This window comes from Anneissia japonica, unplaced genomic scaffold, assembly GCF_011630105.1.
Source record: "Anneissia japonica isolate Jap-2015-1 unplaced genomic scaffold, ASM1163010v1 scaffold352_len1594369_cov220, whole genome shotgun sequence".
NCBI classification, from domain to species: domain Eukaryota; kingdom Metazoa; phylum Echinodermata; class Crinoidea; order Comatulida; family Comatulidae; genus Anneissia; species Anneissia japonica.
In genome coordinates this window covers 1,007,450-1,029,243 of record NW_022751928.1, presented here as the reverse complement: position 1 = coordinate 1,029,243, position 21,794 = coordinate 1,007,450, and the positions used below count along the sequence as shown (strand labels likewise).

At 32.6% G+C, this 21,794-nt stretch overlaps 2 protein-coding genes across 2 annotated transcripts in view; one reads left to right on the top strand and one right to left on the bottom strand.

Moving 5' to 3' along the window:
* LOC117121948 (thioredoxin-related transmembrane protein 2-like) overlaps positions 1–2,607 on the bottom strand; it is a gene marked incomplete in the record, with an annotated part of 7,878 nt that extends 5,271 nt beyond the window's left edge. Inside the window, 2 exon segments of the mRNA XM_033267368.1 lie at positions 109–283; positions 2,308–2,607. Coding sequence (XP_033123259.1) covers positions 109–283; positions 2,308–2,466 — 334 coding nt within the window.
* Positions 2,608–2,628: 21 nt separating this feature from the next.
* Positions 2,629–21,794, top strand: part of LOC117121947 (ribosomal protein S6 kinase-related protein-like) — a 37,792-nt gene continuing 18,626 nt past the window's right edge. Inside the window, exons 1-3 of the mRNA XM_033267367.1 lie at positions 2,629–2,824; positions 5,879–6,076; positions 21,462–21,548. Coding sequence (XP_033123258.1) covers positions 2,789–2,824; positions 5,879–6,076; positions 21,462–21,548 — 321 coding nt within the window. The 5' untranslated portion in view covers positions 2,629–2,788. The remainder of the gene's footprint in view (positions 2,825–5,878; positions 6,077–21,461; positions 21,549–21,794) is intronic.

Genomic DNA, 21,794 nt, shown 5'->3' with positions numbered 1-21,794 from the left:
TACATACAGTATATATACACACATACATGCACACACATACACTTCTTTTATTCATAACATTGACAGAAAGCAATTATAAGACAAATGAAATTATAATAAAGAACTTACGCAAACACAGTACACTGTAAAGTATAGCTAGCCGTATATCAGAGTAGAAAAAGAGTAAAAAGTTGGCAACTTTTGACAAAGAAAATAGGATTTTGGTAAACTGGAAAACATCTGGAAACTTCCTGTTTTTGATCACAACAACACACAGCAGAAATAACAATATGTTACTCTCACGCTAAGAAAAGAAATGGAAAATATAATTTAAAATTAATATTGTACAAATTACAATATGCAAACATCATTTAGATTATCCCTGAGATACTGAAATACATGAGAAACTACTACTTCTCAGGTGAGCAAGCAGTTTTACAGTATTTTTTTCAAAGGGCGTATCCAGTGAAAAATCTAGGTTGGAGGCCATGTGACATGTGAAGCACCAAGTTTGTGGGGGATTGTGGTGTTCCACATTTCTGTTTTGAAATGAGCAAAACACTGGTAGGCCTACATTGAAATTTAAAATTTCTGTTGTTGTACCGTGCTTCTCTTTTTCTCCTTTCCTTTCTTTTCTTATTCCCACCCTTTTTTTTTTTCATATGGAAACGTTTTTGTCACTTTTTATCATTTGCTAGTCCAGCTATTCCGAAAGCAGCGAACTGAGGTCAAATCAACCCCGCTGTACAAGCAGTTTGGATCGACCAATTAAAAACATTGGGTTTGTTTCATTTTCATTATGGGGTTAAATACTAAAAAAAAACTCAATTTGCACAGTCAATATTCTTTTGTTAAAACTTGTATTTGAACACATATTTAACAGTACACATAGAACAATGTAAAGTGAACAAATTCTGAGATCTCCCTTCCCCTAGTCCACACTTTCGTGTTGGCAGGATTGGCTTAGCCTACGGTACACCCCTACGGAAATTTTCAAACGGTCCAGACTATAAATTGCATTTTTTGCAGAAATATAGCCTAATTGCTGCAAGTATCTTGTCTTGGGACATTTGTTTTTTAATAAAGGTAATAAAAGCACACAAAAAATCCAACTGACAACTAAATTAGGCCTAATTACACGAAGAAAGAAGTCAAACACTGCGAACACAAGTCAAGCAAGCAGAAGTATGACGTCTATCAGTGAATCGGACTATCACGCTTGAGAGATTTTTTGACCCCATGAGAGGCAATCGTGGATTGGATGGATTTTATATTTTCTTATTTTCCGATAAAACTACCCAACCAATCATACTAAGTTTTATATCAGCTTCAAGCTTATTATATTCTCTCCACAAATCCACTTGGGCCAATTCGAACAAACAAATAGTCTGTGAGAGAGGGAGTAAGAAACGAGCTCGGAACAGCCAAAAACCTCAAATTTCTTGAAATTCCCTATCTAAATCGGCGTGAGGAGCTGTTATAAATCGGCGTATTCCGACAAAACTGTAGGGATTTTTTTCATTTGCGTTCTAAAGGTAAAGTGTCAATAAATAAATAAATAAAATCCGCTTGGGCCATTACAAGAAAATCATAGATTTTGTACCAAAAACGTACTTTTGTGAAAAAAAATCCAGTTTTCTCCAATGGTTAAGGCGACCTTGGAGAGCAAATGATACAACGTTTCCATATGTATAGGGGATAGCCCCTGTGCTCCCTATATCCACCCTGATTCATTATCTTATTGCAAAATCATTGTAATTGTATGAAAATATGTTTATTCTTACATCATAATATTCAATTGATGTAATTTCATTACTTTTTTAAACAATATTATTATTACTTTATTTGAAGCAAACCAACTTACATTATATGTAACATGAAAACTAAATGAATAACAACTTTCTTTTTGTGTTAAATATGTCACATCCTGTGGAGATGATTTGTATTCACTTCCTGCTGGATGCCTCACTCAGCGGACAAGATAAGAATATAAGATTGGCAATGGCCATTTATTTTAAAATATTGTATTACAGTACTCGTAATGGATTAGCAGGGATAAAAATAGGGCGCTAATGGACTTTAGAACTCCACTAACCTTAACCTCAACTGCAGTCTTGCTATGTTATTGTTAAGGCTAGGGTTAGAGTGGAGTACTAAAGTGCATTAACGCCTAAAAATGGTACCCAGAATGATGTACGGCTCGACAAATGCTTTGCCTATGTTTACTAACTACCTACTAGGCCTAGGCTAAGCTGGGATAATGACACATTCATAGCCGCACAAATCAAACCAAAACCGCTTACAAACAAGCAATACACAACTACTTACCCATTCTAGGCTACATTCTGGTTCAGTTCTCGGGAAAACGATAGTACATAACGGACGAACTGTTCTTAGTACTAGGAAAAGCACACATAAAATGGCATTTGACACAAAATGGGCGGTACATAGACGCTTCAAATACTGCAATCTATTTCGTAAATTCATGATTTTCAAGCGGTATTCTAGATAGGGCCTAGGCCTGTAAATTTGTCGACTTCCACCGCGCCACAATGTTTTTATGAATGAGTGAAGAAAAAGTTGGAACTTGACGGTGAGGGCGGTATTTCAAAACAGACAGAGACTGGTGGTCCGTGTTTTTGAGCTTGTACTTGGTCGCTAACCTACTGAGCTGAGAACTTCAGAAATGGGAATGGTGCAGCTATCGAAAGAAAATCAAATGTAAAAGAACATCTTCCATTCCAGGAGTGTTACAGACACAAGTGTCATACACGATCAGTTGTTTACTACGGCCGTGAAATGCCATACAATGGGAAACCGACAATCAGGCAAGGAAGGGCAAAAGGTAAGAAGAGTCAAGACCAAACAGAAACCTATACGACAACCTTCATTCAAAATCTCAGCTCAGATGGACCGCTCACTAGAGTGAGCATAGAGCAACAGTTTAATTGTGTTGGTCCGCCTAATTTTAATACTACTGAGCTAGGCTAAACAAAACATACACAGCAAACAACAACAGACTGGTAGTACTACTGTATGCGGAGCTATTTTTTTTTTCCTTTATACTTTTCAAAATATAGTTGGTGTGCATCTTTTTTTTTTCACTGTACCTTAACCATGAGTAATTGTTCTATATTTAACTGTGAAATGTCAGTAAGTAGGCTCGTATTTTGCCATTTCTCGTCTTTCATTATTCAAATAAGATGCAAATTATAGCTGTAAGTTCTTGTTGAACCCAGTGGTAGCTCAGAAATTTCCAAAAGCAAAGGGTTTCAACTTAGCCGACAGCCGTGTCCAAATCAATGGGTCCAAATCAAGTGGGCTACTAAAGCACAGGTGGAAAAAGTGCAACTCGAGAAACTAAACCTTATACATGTGCGGCCTGCTACCGGCTTTCACTTGAAATCTGTTATGGCCAAACGTCACATTTGTCAAATTCATTAAAATGAGCATAAAGCGGTATAAAAGGAGTGTAGTGAAGGTTTTTGGAAGCCAAAGATTTCTTGCAGCCTCATACAGTAGTTAAATAAAAAATTCAGTTTTTATATATTTTTATGCAAGTCCCTTCGAATTATAAAAATCTCTGGTGGGGTTCATGAAATTAATAATTAAGGATGGTTTAAAATTTTAGCAATCACAAAGTTTTTGATGAGCAAATTTATATATTTAGCCTGACAAACTTTCACACCTAAATTTATCCATTTTTCATAAACAACAGTCACAGTCATAATATAATAATATTTATTTGGAAAAACGCTTTTTTAACAGCGGCACACGTCACAAAATACATACTATGTGAGTAGTCTATGTCTTTTGCTATTAGTGAACCAGGTTAATTATCAGGTGTCAAATTTCCCCACTAAGTTGTCCGACAGGGGGGGACTTGCGCTCGTAGGCTCGAGCTGGAGGAAGGGGTTGAGAGGGGGTACCCCTCCCAAATGAGATTTTTTTAAAGAATATCAACCTCTAGATGGCCGGAAATGGCACTCTCAGACAGTGACAGACATGTGTTGGCTTGGTGTGGGCCTATTTTTATGTTTTATGGTCTGACTGCCCGACGAGCTCTGTCCGGCGGGGGACTTGACTTGTCCGGTGGGGAGGCTTGCCACCCCGCTGGCGCCGCCACTGCCTATTTGTACTGTAGAAAAATTAATTGCTGTGATAAAACCAAAGCTCACAGCAACCTTTTGCTGATGGAACATTTTGAGGAAAGTCAAACACTAATTATGTAGATATTGACAAGACCATACTTAACATTCTCCGACTGATTGTCGTAAATTGAATGCTGTGAGTTGAGGTAGAAATTAATTATTGTGTGCAGGTGCTTATCCAAATCAAATCATATTGTTTTGGATCAGAGACAAGAAACATTTAATACACACAGAGAAACTAATTACATATGAGGATGGTTATTTAAACAAGCTGCTTGGCAGACTCTATGTTTACTGGTTTGCAGTGAAAGTAAAGAGATCAAGGCTAGCATGTAGCAGTGATGCATAAAGAGTTGGTGTGATTCCCCATAAGATTACATTATTAATTAAGAGGGGGAGGGGGCACGGACCAAAACCAGCCTACGCTCCTGGTGTTGCGTTTTTAAAATTTAGACTTAAGGCTGGGTCATGCATACAATATGTACAATTAATAGATACTAGTGGTCAAAGTAGAACGATAATGATACAGTTATGGTGAATGATAAAAATATTGTATAGTTTTCATATCTTCTGGACCTATTTACTTTTTTACCAAGGATAAATCTCACAGTCAGTTAAAGGAGCGCATAGTGTAGAAGGAGGATAAAAACTTTAGTTGATTTATCAACTTGAAATGACAACATGACATAAGAAAATGGTTGATGATCAAAGTAAAATTAACCTTTTTTTTAGGTAAGAATCTAATACAGTACGAAATGTCAAATACTGATTTCAAGAATGAGGTTTATAGAAGGTATAGTCTGTTTGGCAGCAAATTGGCCAGAGATAAGTGGGTATGATTGGTATTTTATTCATTTTTCAGAGGCCTTGGAAAGTACTTGCCAACAGTGTTAGAGTACCTCAATATAGGCATAAAACTAAAAAATACAAATGGAAAAATCTTAATTTAATATCAATCAATTAATTACCATAATTCAGTGTGTTACACAGGCAAATGCCATATTCCAGTACAAAATACCTACAATGTTTTTTTTTAATTCTGATGTACAAAGAAGGAACAAATCCTCAATATTGTAGGGTATCATTAGTTATTAAACTTAGATAAGTAGTTGGTAAGTGTAACTTGCAAGTTCAAGTTCAACTTTATTTATCCACGGAGGCCCAGATCAACGCAGGGTTGTTTTTCCCTGGGGCCATGCACCTAAATGCAAAAAAATACAATATTTACAATACAAAATTACAATATAATACAATATATAAAAAGATATAAAAATATTTTGAACATCAAGGTAAAATCAGAAATTAAATTGTTCTGTATTAAATAGGGGGGGTGTTGTTAGTAAGCATCACAGCTGCTGTTGTTGAGAGGCACTCACTGCTATGTCCTTCCACAATAACAAAAGCACTGGGTTAACTCCATACTCTTAAAGGTGCACTAAGTCTTTTTAATGTGCACATTTTTAAGCCAGTTCTTATCCAAAAAGACTTGGTTTTACAAACCAAACCATTATAGTGGAGGGTCACTACCAGCACATAGATGTTGTTAATGTGTATTGGCATCTTGTACAATAATATATACACTTGATTTGATTTTTGTTATTGGTGTTGTTTTTATTATTTATAAATTATATTGTTTATATTTTTACTATATTTTTATAATTTTGTTTATTATTGTGCTCACTGCTATTGACCTTTTGCTGTCCAGTGTATATTAATCATACCAGAGTTTGTCTTGTTTCTCATTGCAGATAGCTTATATGCCTAAAAGTGTTAGTGAGCAAGGATTCCAACGAACATGGTCAAAAGCAACAAGACATTGTCGGAAGGCATCAGTACTACGGGATCCTTACCAAGCATCACAGACTTCCTGGCCAATTCCCCAGAGTGAGGTTATGTTCCTGCCAGAGTACAAAGTAAAGCATAATAGATTGGAATCTGAATACAAGGTGAGTATTTATCTATATCTATCTTTAATCAGTAATACCATGCTATTTCCAAAGGATTCATAGCGCTGCGTGTCAAATTCAATGTAAAAACAAAAGTGAAGGAGATTCTGGATCCCGTTATAATTTATGAAATTGAACAAAAAACCAAAGTCTATTCCTTAAGCTAAACATGGTTGGCCATTAACTCCAAGGAGCTCATCCACCCTTTGTTCAGCTATTGCTTTTCTTGTTGCTGTGTGGCCAAAACACTCTCCCGGATGCAGGATTTGGCGGTAGAGGGTGCGTGAGAATCTACACCACCTCAGCCCCACCATGGTTGGGCTGAGGTGCGAAAATTATTAGAATATGGACCACAAGTTGCCTGGAATTTGCACTCATACTTTTGAAGTCTTACCTGTACTATATTTTTAATGATAAAAATAATATATTTCAACAATACAACAATTATTTTTCTTAATACAATTTAGGGGGGTGCGATCACACCGTCTGCACCCCTTCTGCATCCGCTCCTGGAGGGGGTTGTAGGATTAGTCGCCAATGGCTTGACCAGATGCAGTTTATTGTCTTACCCAGGACTACTTTACAACAGCCTAAACTAATTATATTATTATGTAAAGGTGGAAAAAACAAAAAAAAAAGCATTTTGTTAAACAATTAATTTGAACAGACAAGGATTGCTCCTTGTTATCATTGTCATTAATTATTGCAGTATATAGTAGACTGTGATCAGGCAATTGCAAATAGATGGATGGCTAAAAAGCTATCACTGACAGTAAAAGTTGCCTGATAATTAATTCCTTAATTCTGATGAAAATTTGTGATTACTTTAATGAAGTTATCAATGTATCAATAACTTAATTGATCAGTCAAGTGATTAAAGTATCAAATGCTTGTAATTTGAAATTGAAAAAATAAAGATGACACATTATAATCGTTATATTGCAGTATAACAATTAGCATTCATCACAGTACTTTAATCATTGATTGCTATCAAAATGAAGTGCACTACTAATTTGTGCAAATATGTACAAGCCACCTACAAGTTATCTCGTAGGAAAATTCGCAGATGGCTGAGTGGTTTAATGACCATTTATTTCCACTTCATAATATCATACAAAGACAATAATATGAGAGAGGAGACTAAGACATAAGTTATAACTTGTGTCTTTATTCATGCAGTGCATGCAAAATGTCAGTCATAGTATCCCACCTCCCACAGAGCATGCTCGTAGTCGGCTGACAACGTATTAAAAGCAATTTCTAGCGCCAGTATGAATGTTGAGCTCATCATCATGTAAAACGAGTTGTAGGAATTATGGAGTGAATTTGATAGCGTGCGTGGGATACCCTCAAGTTCCGGGAATTATGGATCAAATTTGATGAATTACGTGGGATCCTCAAGAGATATTCAGAATACTTATAGCAAATAACTCGCTATTGAATTTAGATTTGTACAGTCGACAATAATGCATTCTAGTCCTGAAATTATTTTGTTATGATATGCATATAAGAAAGTAGTTAGCTACAGTCTGGAAAAAAAATCGGAGAAATAATATGAATTTGATTAGTTGGTTTTGTTAACATTCCTCGCTATTTGTTTATTCTTTATATATCTTATAACATATTGGTCCAAAAATGTTGTATGTTAATGAACTTGATTTGTAATATTAGTCAATTTTGATTAAAAATAGAAATATGTGGCACCAACCATAAAAAATTGGAAGTTCTATTAATGATGATAGTAATAATGATATAATAATTATAATAATAATGTTGATAACAATAAATATTAATTTGTCAACAAAATTGGGTCAGACTATGTTCAGGTGTAATCTTATTTACTGTGACTAAATTATAAATTTTATAATTATAAATGTTTGAAACCGGTATTAATAATTTACTTTATAATAAGTTATTAAGCACTTATAGAATACTTTGTTGTGTTTACCAATACTGATCCAGATTGTATTAAACATTGGCAATAAATGAGATATTATCACAGTGCTATATTTACACAGTGCAATCAATAGTAGTAGAACATACAATATGGCTTTTGTTGTGAATTGACACTAAAACAATATTGATTCATACATATTGAACAAAGTACTGGATGCCACTGAATAAACAACATGCTTGATGCCACTCATTAAACAACATGCGCTGTGATTTCACAAGATTTGGAGGTGGAGAAATGTAGACACTGAAGATGAAAATCAGTTATTGTCATTGTCATTTTCATCGTTTTCATCGCCAATCATTGTCATCTCCATGATGTCATCAACATTTTTTTTTTACGGTTTTCAGCATCATCTTCATCATCACCACCTTCACAATCACTTCATCACTATCATTATCATCAACATTATCATCATTACCATCATTATCAACATCATCATCATTTTTTCATCATTATGTTAATCATTATTGTCATCAGACAGCATCTTTATTTATATCACTATTATTATCATCTTTATCGTCGCCATCATCAAGATTTGCCATAATTATGAGCAGTCAGCATATCCACATCATCAAAATGGGTATCACCACCAACATTATAATCATTATCACCATTGTTGTCAGTATCATTTTCATATAAATCTTCAAATATCATCATCATTGTAAGTAATCATCTTTAAAATCATCGTCATTGGCAAAAAGTGGTTTAAAAACTTTCATAAAACAAATAATTTTTTGTTGTTGTCATGAGAGTGCCTTTCATCAGCTACTGTATTTTCATATTCATTTGATTCAGATTTAATTATTTAAATTCTGTTCATTTGCTCATTTGTACTTGCTCTTTTCACTTAAATTTATCATCTTTTATTTTTTTTTACGTTGCTTTTCTGCCAGCCTAATTATACTATTAAATTAGTTTGCCGACCAGAGTTCCACAGGGTTCCGAACCATTTGTTCCTAATATCTCCTGTCTAGAAATAATATTGGCTAGTTTGGCAAATCAATATTTGTGGCAAAGACAAGCCAAACCAGTTGCTCGTCGCACTCGTTTTGGAGATACTGTAATGGCCAAAACATACTGAAATGTCAAAATTTTGGAAATCTATTTTATAGCACTAAACTAACACTTATATATCTATACAGCAAGCTATGCTGTTATTTTCCTCATTTTCAATGATAATACAACAATTTTTAACGATTTGGTGATGGTTTCTACTTAAGAAATGCCTGAAATCGTAAACTCTGAATTCTGATTTCTCAAATATTTTTCTTTAAACAGCTGTATGTTTAAACTCCTGTAACTTCATAACGAAATGTCAGATTTAAATGATTCTTTTACCATTTTATAGCTCTCATTTTACTGCTAAACCCTGTATTAATAACTAAAGATCGATTTTTGCGATGAGTGACTGGTTTGGTTTGGCTTGTTTTCGCCACATTTCTTGTCGAAGAGTCTGAAGTGTCATCCGACAATGTGGTCCATGGATGTCCAATGCGGAAATTTTCCCTCCCTCACCCCATTGGCACCACCACAGTGTATATGTAAGCTTCTGCAAATTATTTACCCATCATGATATTGTTGGAATAGTTTTACATAAAAGTAAATAGACAGAAGCATGACTTGTCAGATACTATAACCGAGCAGTATTGATTTTAGTAGCAATCTTTAATAAGAGATACTGAAATGATGAGCTAATCAAGGCAGACATACTGTACAGCACAACACGGGTGAGCAGCCTGATGGCAGTTTTTTGGTCGCCTGTGGAAACCCAATAATGTGCAACCTGCTTGGTTTGACGGCCCGACACTGATTATTGTAGAAATTAATATTAAAACTGAACATAAAGTGGTATAAAAGCAGTGCATGAAGGTTTATCTAGTGTCAAAGTTCGGGTGGAAGCTCCTCAGTGTTAAATCAAAAATTAATTTTTCCCTTCTGATCGATTTTCATGCCCACCCCTGCTGTACAGTATGACAGTAATTTGTCTATAGCTATTATGGTCTAAAACAACATTAAGAAAAAAATCTAACAAAATTGACAAGATTACTCATAGCAAGGTAAGAGGTTTACTAAAGGCACAAACCCAACCATCATTATGTAATTATGTTTTCAGTGCTGTTGTGAATTCATTACTGTACTGTAATTTTTGCTATCATTAAAAAAATATGAAGGCAAACGTACACTATAAAGCTATATTGGTTGAAACCATTTGAACATCAGAAGAAAATCTAACAAAATTAACAAAAATACATGTGCCAAGGTTGGGAGATAATTACTAAAGGCACATACCCTCCATTAATGTAATTATGTATTCAGTTCTGCTGTGAACTTCACTACTAGTGTATATAATTGTCACTATCATTAAGAAAATTGATCCAGTATGCCGTTGGGGTTTACTTTTAGAGAACTACTATAAACAACACAAATGTACTGTCAGTGCCAAGAATTGTTTTGCAGTGAAGTGCATTAGCAAAATACTACATGACAAATTTTATTTTCTATATTGTGAACTTGGATGTTTATATAGTAAATTAATCTACTTTAAAAATTAAATAATATGTTTGCCAGTTTGATTGATATTGATTGATTAATATATTAAAAATATTTTTTAAATCAATTTTTGAAACATCAAGATTGTTCAATGAAAAAGCATATACTTATATAATATACACTATACTATAGTAATTGAGAATGTTATATTACATAATTCAACTCATGATGGGAGAAATTTATATGCTTGTATTTGGGAAGGGCATAACATCAATTTACAGTACGTAATATTGAAGTCTATTTTACCATCACTGTATTGTGACCTTGTATGTATAGAGAAATTGATATGGCCAGGTATTATTTCGAAGATTAATCTGGGGATACCAGACTGCCAAGCATTGATCTATCATGCAATTATAACCAGTGCTAGTTGTGCTGTAACATACTATATTGCGAGCCTGTATAATTGAAACTGTGATAGAGAAACTGATATCCTTGATTTATTTCAAAGATTAATTTAATAAGAATTGATCTCTAATGTTTACAACATGATTTATTAGCTTAACTTTGTACACTGATTTAATATGTTGAAGAATTGGTGCAAAATATCCCAGATTAATCAGCAAAGCCAAGTTGTACATAACAGTAAATATTGATAAACAATGCAAAATTAATCAATCAAATCAATAAAAATAACATTGAAGAATCTCCAATTCTTAAAGATCTTTACCGGATGTCAATATATCAAAGTTACTTTAGTTTCTCCTATCACTCGCTTCAATTCACAAAAACAATCTTGAATTTATGTTTCACCACGGTACTAGTATCCAAAATACTGCATGTTCACACAGGTTAATGCTCTTTTCTGTCTTTCTTTTCTTTTGCTAGACTGATGCACGTATACCCACAGCAAGCAGTACTTAAGCTGCTCATAATAATAATATTCATCAGTGTCATTATTATCTCTTTTCATCACTATCAGCACCATCATCTTCATCATCACCATCAAATTTGTCATCATCATCATCACAATCTTTATTATCATCTTCTTTATCATAATAATCATCAATATTGTGTGATGACTTTAGATGTTCAATTTATAATTCACACACTTTTCTAGTAGAAACTTCATATAGAAAATACATGTAATTTAGGTAATGTACTGATTCTTTATAGCCTGTATGGAGTCAATTTTCAATAAGCTAGGTAGTTCACTGACACTTGCTAAATAGTGTATTTGCAAGTAAACTAGGTAGTCCACTGAGGTTTACTTTAATTTCTGTTATTATGATTCATGCATCGTTAAGCTTGCAACTCATGAAGAACATAACGCAATTAAAAGGAAGAAGCCAAGAGTAGATAGGATACCGGTGACTGTTTGAGATGCTCATCGCGCTAGTGCTAATGTGTATGTGTTGCTCTTTAGAAAATTCTAAGGTAGACAGTACGGCAGTTGGGACATTGCTTATGCTGTGTGTAATAACAGTGCAGTAATTTGTATTATTGTCATCATAAATAAATTGATAAATACTTGTTATCATTATCTTTAATTAATAAAGAAAAAATCCCTGTACAGTGGCCCTCTTACCAAAAGTACTACAAATTTTGGGCTAAAATACAGTTTTGTGCCTTAACACTCCTCAACTTCATTCAATCAATTTTTAACATACAAGAATTTTGATTTACATTGTATATTTATAGTATTCAGTATTATACGGTTGAATTAAATATTCATGATTAGATAAACATATATTTTTGGAAATAATACTTTATAGCCACTACAATCTCATGTTTTAATTGGCTTTGTCTTAATTCTGAGCACTAATCATTTCTGCAGACTTCTGAAAATTAAACTTACAAATACCTTGGAAATATAACATTATATACTGCAACCTACACTATTTTACAGCATGATTTAGCATTTGCTATGCCTACATTTTGACTCTTGTAATCATTCCGATGATCCAGCATAAAAGCATTAAGTACTCCACTGGGAATGCTCCCTATGATCCCTCTGATTGTGAATTCCATTATTTGAGTAAGCTAGCATCTCATTCCACCGATCGCTCTCTAAACAACTGTGTCATTTGCAATACTTGGAATGATTAGAAAACACAAATATGGCTTCCGTTTATATTTTGAATACAAATAGATTTTAATGTATGTTTGCTTAGCGAAAACCTACTATATTATAATCACGGATTAGATGTATAAAATGAGTCAATATGGTTATGATATCAAACTTCAAAAGACTTTAGAAAAGCCATTGTTGATTCAATAGTTCATTCATTGTTAAAACATGATAAGGAATAGTCAAGTGGATGTGTCTGGCCAACATAGATGAATGCATTATACTTAGGAAACTGTATGTATTTTATGCATTAATTTAAAAAAAAATCTGAATGAATGGATGGATAGACAGACGGATGGATGAATGGTCAACAATCTAAAGAAAAAGGTTGACTGGTCAATCTTATTTTATTTTATTTTATTTATTCAGGTTTAAAAACACTTGGAAATCAGTACAAGATTGCAGACAGTCCTAGTTTACAATATCATAAATATATACACCAATATGTGTGAATTAATAATAAATGTGCTAATATTTATAAACAAATATACTGAGTATTTTATGTAATGTATAATGTTCTATTAAATGTACAGTATACTAAAATATTTTTTTTTAATTTTTTAGTTATGGAAAGTCATTAAAAATAGTTTATGATGAAGATAGTCCATGATATATCATTGACATCAGAATAATTAAATGTGTAATATTTTAAATAAAATTTACACTACCATAAAAGTAAGTCATTATTGAAAGCCATCAACTATAATTATTTTGATGGTTTTTTGCACAATAGGTGAAGAGAGATGAGTTTGCTCAAAGGTTGAAATCAATAGTAATGGGGGTTTCAGTAAAGTGCACCTTGCTCGTCATAAGATGCGTGATGAAAATATCCAGCAAACATTGTGAACTTATTCACATTTTTGAAATGAATCTCACCATCCAAAGGTAAATTTGCTGTGGTTAGAGTGACAGGTACTTATAATGTTGATGTGTGATATCCACATACTTAGTACTTCCTTAACCAACCACCAGTAGTTGAATGTGATTCTTCATAACCAATCACAATTTGTAAGCTCAGAATGTTTGTATTCAACATGCATGATGTTATAAATACGAACGCACACATAAATTATCACGCGTCGGACTACCACTTTAATGTTACACTTCAAAGGAAGAATGCAAGGCATACTCGTGTTGCAGTGTTACTATCACCCGAGGCGTCGCTCATTTGACATGCAGCTTGCTAAAGTCCTCCATATCAAATGAATCCCACTGATTGTTTTTTCAATATTATGGATTTCTAACCCAGCTTTCATAAATCAATTTTACACTTGATAGGGATGTAAAGTTCTTCTCAAAGTCAGATGTTCTCTTATTTCCAATTAAGACAGCTATTATGACAAGAAACAATCATAAAAAAATTGTCTCATACTCCAATATGCATATATTAGCACTATAGAATTTCTTGTACATGATGAACTAAGTAATAATGGTGCCAATGTAAGGCTTTAAATTTCATTAAAAAAACTAGACATTTTCAAGTATAAAGATCACTAATGGATATTCAATTTTTAAAAACTCAGAGAAATTTATGTATGACATAGTAAATTAATGGTTTTGTTAAATACTGTTATCTAGTGATGCAACTCATGTGTTTCATCACATATAAAGTAGTGATAAATTTAATTAGTAGAGCAAAATATACAACATATGATATTAAAAAACAATAATTTTGTCATGAAAAGTAAAGTGAGTATTGGATTATCCATATTGAATTTTGGTAAATTTGATGTGTACAATATCCATGGAGATGTTAGTGTATCAGTGAGAGCAGCGTTTGTTTAAAAAAAAACTTTTTTGTATCCTGGTTCAAATATTCGTCCACTGCTAGCTGCTTATGTTTAAGCTGGAGGGCTCAAATGCAAGTTATGATAAAGTACTGTCTTTCAGATGAGACATTTAAGCAGTTGGTCCTGTGTGCAAATATGGCCCATGTGAACATTATGAAAATAGTAGAGGATAGTCTTGCATTATACAGCCCAATTCACCAACAGAAGGATCCCACTGGAATAAGTCTTCCGACTTTCGTAGATCCTTGGTGTAATTTATACCAACGTTCTGCTAATTGTCGGTTGCCAAAATATTTTGGTGGGTCATAAACTTGATGGAAATCATAAAAAATCTAGCTCTAGTCAGTCTGTCCCTATCATTATATAGGCATTAAATACACATGAAAATATGTGTTATTATTTAAATATATTAAGTGTTAAACTTGACTGTATACCGTAAGATTTTTTAAATAATTAGTAAGAATTTGATGACATATAGGCGAGACCTTTTTTATACCTTGTTTAGTGAACCCGCCAAACGCAAATATTGATGATTTCAAATAAAAATAACATTTTATTTTTAGCCAATTAGCGCACCCGCCTCCACAAAAAATTGGAAATTAAACAAGTTTTTTTTTTCATTTTTATTACGCCCTCCGCTGCCTTGAAAACTCCAAAGATAAGATATGTATATTTCTTCCTAATTATATAAATTTGAAGCATTTAACCATCCCATTTTACATTCACCAATAAAATTTTATTTTTATTTTCTCCTCCTTCTGGATGTTTCTGGCAAAACTATTTGCTAAATAAGAAAACAAATTTTATTTTTATTTTTATTCCGCCCTCCTCCCGATGATCTTTAAAAAAATAAGTACGCAAAACAAGGAATTAAAAAAGTGTCGCCTTGGGTAAAAATAACAACTACTAAAAATCAAGGCAGGTAAAATACATTGAAAGGAAACATATGTACTGTATTGAATAACATATAAAGCATAATACAAGCCTTGCTCTTCCTGACTTATGCATCTGTGCAAAAGGGGGTCAGTGGGTTGCAATCTGAATTTTGAATATAACAACTGGGTCACCAGGGGTGTAGGCTGAGTTGGGGGTACCTTCGCCTCCCATCTCCCACCGGGGGCTCTTTGCGGCCCCTGTCCCCAGTGCCTGGCTCGGTGCCCTCGGCCTTATCATTACGCCACTGATACTTCGTAGTCGCACATTTACAATTTTCCTCATCCCCTCCCCTCCAGATGGGAACCACACTATTCCTCTGGTCACCAGTCTAAAAGTGTGTTGTGGAAGGCTGATTTCACAAAATAAATCCAATTATTCTGTCCACCTTTAAAATAATACTTGGTAGATAAGACAGGAAAATTTATCGCTGGCTGTCATTGTTGGTCCTTGCCAGTCTGTTCCATTTTCCTTTTATGTTCAATTTCAAAGACGGCGGAAATTAAGTTGAATAGAAGCAATATGCGTGTAAAGTATGTCAAAGGTCAAAGTGTTGTTTTACTATATTGTACAACGATAAACACAAGTACCTCTTAACAAACCGTATTTAAGATTTTTCAAGATGGACATAAGACACTTCAGCAAAGAGACAGGAAATTAAAAAGTAATAACAGTTAATTATGTCAGTATCTGGAATATTGGTAATAAACGTCAAAATAGCCCTCTGTGGCATATACAGGGGGATGCATGAATTATCTATATAGTGTAAATTACAGTAAGATTCTGATTTTTGGAACTTGTCAAACCATAGAGGAGGTTTAACTTTAAATAAAACAAAAATATAATAAAATATCTTAAGAAATTTTATAAAATTGAATATGCACTATAAAGTGAAAGGTAGAGATATATGAACAAATTAAGCGAGAGCATATAGAACAAGAATACAGTAATTAAAGAGGGCTTTGTTTTTTTATACAACAGAATTATAAAAAATAAATTTTAATGTGCTTTTATATATATTTTAAGAACTGTTAGCACTAGAAAACAGTAAAACCTATCTCACTTTTCATTGTATCTATATTTTCATATTTTAAATCACCATAAAATGAATCAATTTTCCTATTGAATGTTTTATTTTAATTTTCATTTGTTTATTTCATGCCAATTTGCAATTAAAATTACTTTACTGTTGATCAAAGAGGCAGTAATCTTGCCATGTATTTCTCATTAAATAGTTTTATTGAGTTTCAGAGAAAATAAATTTTGAGAGCTTAATTTATGTTATAGTAGGCAATCATAAATCAGAATCAGATTTATTTGATTTTTCACATTCTCTATACTGCTTTCAAGTGTGTTCAGGTTGGTGCTAGATTTTCCGGGTGTTTTACTTTTATAGAACAAAAATTGAGGTTGTGCAAACAAACAAAAATATGGGAAGAGAAGTGTTTAAAAAAAAATTATTTAGCCTAGTAGTAGTAGTGCAGTGAGTAAAATACTAAACCTCACTTGACAGTGATGTAATATTAAGCTTTTGATATTCTCTTAAATTATTCCATATACTGTATCATTACATTAAGATCTATGCATTCAAAGTTATCTATATATGAGGGTACATGCAATATATGAAGTAACCCTCTTTCAAATGCCTTATATTACTTGAACTCTCTGTAGCCTAGCTATGAACCATCTAGATTCATATTGGTTTTTTACTAATTATTTTTGTGTTTTGAAATAGAGATTGCATTTTAACTTGCATTTTATATCATCTAATGAGCACAGAATTGGAAAATGTGTATGTCAGTAGAGCCTGAATTAATTTCTAGTTAAAAAATTTATGAGGAGATTAGTAGAATTAATAATGTGTGCTATCTGGTAAGCTTGTCATATTATTCATTAAAGTCCTCCTTCTCAAGTACTGTATACTATTCTATAGTAACGGTTGGATAATAATAGTGTCCTTTTTTTGCAGTAACAAAAAGGTAAATAATAATAGTCTAACTGAGGATATTAAAAAAGAAATCTGAAACACTAATGAAGAGCCTAGCAATGCCATTGCATCATTTGCTTGCAATTTGAGAACACTAACAACCAGTGGTTAGCGGGCATACTCACCAATGCTCTAATGATATTGCTATCTAAATGTATATTAGTATTCTTCCCCTGCATTGCACATTCTTCCCCTATATGCTATTTATTTTAAAAATTCCCAGTAGAGTTAGTTGTTGCGTGCCTGTCTCATGAGCTTTGCACATAATTAATTTCAATTGTCCATTCACCCTTCCTGTAGAAAATCTGTATAGCCTAGCTCTCCATCTTTGATTGGTTATATTAAAGCGTGTGACATTATTCAAACATCTTTAGTGTACTTGTTGGCCTATACTATTTATATATATCAAATTGTGAGTAGGGCATTGCAGTTTTGTGGTATCGTTACAGTGTTGATTTTAAATTTATTTATATATTCCCTTATTGAGTAATTTATTAGCTTAATATTTGAACATTTTGAGTGAACTTAAAATTAACATGTTAAATGATGAATTTAAATCAATCCTGCTTTTATTTTCTTTATTTTAATTGTTCCTTTTTTCTAATAAACAATAATTTTACATAAATTAATAACAGTTAATAAAGTTACTTATTAGGTGACAGTTAAAACAATTTACATCTTAATTATAGGCTTATTTAATTCTATTATTATTATCATTTATTGTTATTATAATTGTTCTTATTATGAATTATTACTATTATTATTAAAGTAAGTAGTTAGGGATGTTTTTTGTATCATATTCTGGGCACATAAGGATAACAACAGTTGGCTCAACTGAGTCGTTCATCAAGGATTAAAATAAATTTTTTTACAAAATGTTTCCTGTTCAGTAAAAATACCGTATAATATTATTGTGGTTTAGTAAAAACAAATTTTGATTTACAATATTATATTTATTACCAGATTAAACTATTCCATAATATTTCTGTAAAATTCATAAAGAACTGTTCAAATTGTTTTAATCTAGTCTAATATAGTCTAATTGGTAGATGCTACATTTTTGATCTTGGGCAATCTGTTTTAATTGAATTTTGGCCGATTTTCTATATTTCTTCTCAGACAGTTCATGCTTAATTCATGTCCCACAAGATGTTCACATTATGATATATTGATGACGGTACCAGTACGGCAGTGTTGATGACATTCACCATCAAATACACTGTACAGTATATAAGCTGCCGATACTATAATATGCAAAGCCTAGAGACATCTGTAACCACAGCTGCACCATTTGATAGGCAGTGCTACCTAATGTTACAATCTTATCCTCCAATTTTCATACATATTTCATATTTTGTTGTCTTTTTTAGTATTCGACAAATAGCTTCCACAATATTTATCATATTTGAATTTCAGTTCAGAATAATATAATGCTTCAGTGCTATTATTATTTGATATTTTAAATAAGTAATTACAGTAATTTAATTTTTGATGGTTTTCTAATTTTTACCCAATGTGGTATATAAACAGATAATTTTAAAACACAATTGAGATTCACATGTCTATTAAACCAAGGACTTTTATCGGTACAATTGAAAGTCCTTGTATAACAATTAGTTCTTAGTACTACGTACAAACAACATCATTACTTCAGTGTTTCTGTTTTCATTCTTGCTACATTTTCAATCATAATCATGTCACTGATCCTACATTAAGTGTTCAAACATTTAGCATTGCCACTTACCTACATCACCTGCATTTTTGTGTTTGCTATTACATCTTCGTTATTGCAAATTATGGCTACTGTTTGTTTATGCATGATTGATAATCAGATAGAAAGAAATACATGATAATAGGAATACAAAACAACTGTCTCAAAGTAGTTGAAACCCAACAAGGGGTCCAACTTGTCCGACGGAGGGGTCCGAGCCAAGGGTCTGACAAGGGGTCTGACGGAGGGGTCCGAGCCAAGGGTCTAACAAAGCCTCAGTCAATGGCCCGGAATAAAAACACCCTTGTAGGGTTCATGGATAGAGTTTTTATAGTATGCTCCAAAATGTGCTTTCAAACCACAATATTAGGGATTCGCAGTCAAAATAACATTATTTGGATAGGCAAATTATAATTTTTTTTATTTTTGATCCGACTACTTAGTTGTGCAGCTGGGGCCATCACTGGTTGGTACATGTGCCTATTATATGATACAACTTACAATTAAATGTTTGAATTTGGGTTGATGATGTCATAGTCTATTAATTGAAATGTGCATAATTATTATTATGTAGGGGGATAGGTAATTCTTTTTCATAATTCTCCTTATATATTTAATGTTGTTATTCAAGTGATATTTAATGTTTTATGCGTACTGGGCCCTCCGGGAGAACGTTAACATTTTACTAAAGAGTAACTCACTATAAGAACAAATAAATAAATAAACAAATAAATGTTTGTTGACCAATTGTCAATTAGTATTACACAGTATTTTATGAAGATATACAGCCTTTTATTTATCAGCCTTAATATACATAAGTAAATCGTCACATTTATACTGAATTTTTACAAGGAAAAAAATAAACCCACTAGAGATATTATTTGTTATTATTTTATTTGTTTTCATTTTATTCAATACGATTTTTCACATTCACTTCTCAGAAACTTGAGTCCATTGTAACACAAATTTTTATGAAAGTTCATCACAATTTGTTTTTCTAATCATGGCTAATTATGTGAAAGGATGTGAAGTAATACACAGTTCACTTGAAGTCCACAGTTGTAGACAATTAGCATATTATTATTATTACTCTTATTTTGTGATGTAAATTGCTATATTTTTCCCAAGAGAGGAGAAATTTGATTTTTTTTTTGCGGTTTATCAGTGAAGTCTTCATTTATGTTTTTTGTTAAATGTGAACAGCTCTACTGATCATACTACAGTGGTGAATGAATGATACATATTCCAAAATCCCATGAGAAAAGATGGAAACGTCTTGAAGATAAGTTATCCCTCAAAGGAAAATATCTGAAAAATCATAAGATGGCTTCAGTTTATGGCTGCTCTAAGGTTTGCTTTTTACTTGGAAAAATTCTTGGGAAGTAAATTTTTAAAAGTATTATTACAGTAATTATTGAAATTAATGAGCGTGATTTTGTAAATGGAATAAAATTCAAGCTGCTTAAACTTGTTATTTTTGTCAGAGGAAAGAGAAATTTAGTTTTGTTAGAAGCAAATTTACTCATCAAACCCAACTATATAGTGTATTCAAGTCCGAACACAGTAGCGATGCAATCAACAAATCCAATTATAGACTATACAAGAAATAACCAAGTTGTGTAGCATATACAAACCCAATTGATTAGTCTACACACCGTCTACACATAATCCCTCCATGGTCTACACACAAATTAACACAGACATGTACATGTAGCCCAGTTGATTAGAATAACAGGCAACAAACCGGGACCCAATGCATTATCCTAGGCCTTGACATTGTTTTTTAAAATTTTGATGAAAAACAAAATAATAAGTAAAGAAAGAGGGAAAACTAATAAAACAAGACTATTGACCATCAAAAACAAAGAAGAATACTTCAACAAACTTTTTTAGGATTTTATCCACAACCTTTGTGAATTTAAGGACTCCTACACAAACAAGCTTGTAAGGTTATCAGCTTATCCCAAGTGCTCGCAATTCATTTGTCAAATCTGATTGTGAATATTTTTATTTTTGATAAAAGCAATAGATATTAAAGGTGTATTGTCCCATGCAATATATCAACAAATATCATAAATATAGTTTGTGAAATCATTTCAAGTAATATAAAAATTATCAACTTTGAACATAGAACTTAAAAAAAAGGTTTACCGATAATTTTACAGTGAAAAATGATAGTCACTGAAAGTGTTTTATTAATTGTATCATTATTTAGTATAAAAATCAGGGTACACAGGGGACAATCCGTCTTTTAAATAAACAATTGTTTTCATATGAAGACGAGTAGCATAACACAAATATACACGCAATACATACTTTTAGAAAAATGTATCCTATAATCTTTTGAATTCTATACATTGTAAAAATGTTTGTTCATTTGTTTTAGATCCAGTGTCATATAAACAAGGGTGCTTATGGAGAGGTTCTCAAAGTGTTCAGGTCCAATGAACCAAGTCGTGTTTTTGCAATTAAGGTTGGTATTCATATATCCTATGATAAATAGTATGATAATTATTGTACTGGATTCTTGATAAATATTATTTAACTATATACATTATTTAACTATCCACTGAGGAAGGACTAGTGTCCAAAAGCTCTAGTTCTATTTTTGGCTTTACGTTTGCTTTTTAGCTGTTGCTTATCAAATTTGTATCTCTACCAAGATCCAGCCATTGTTTTCCACAGCATTGTTTTTCAGTATTTTGCTATTTATTTATAT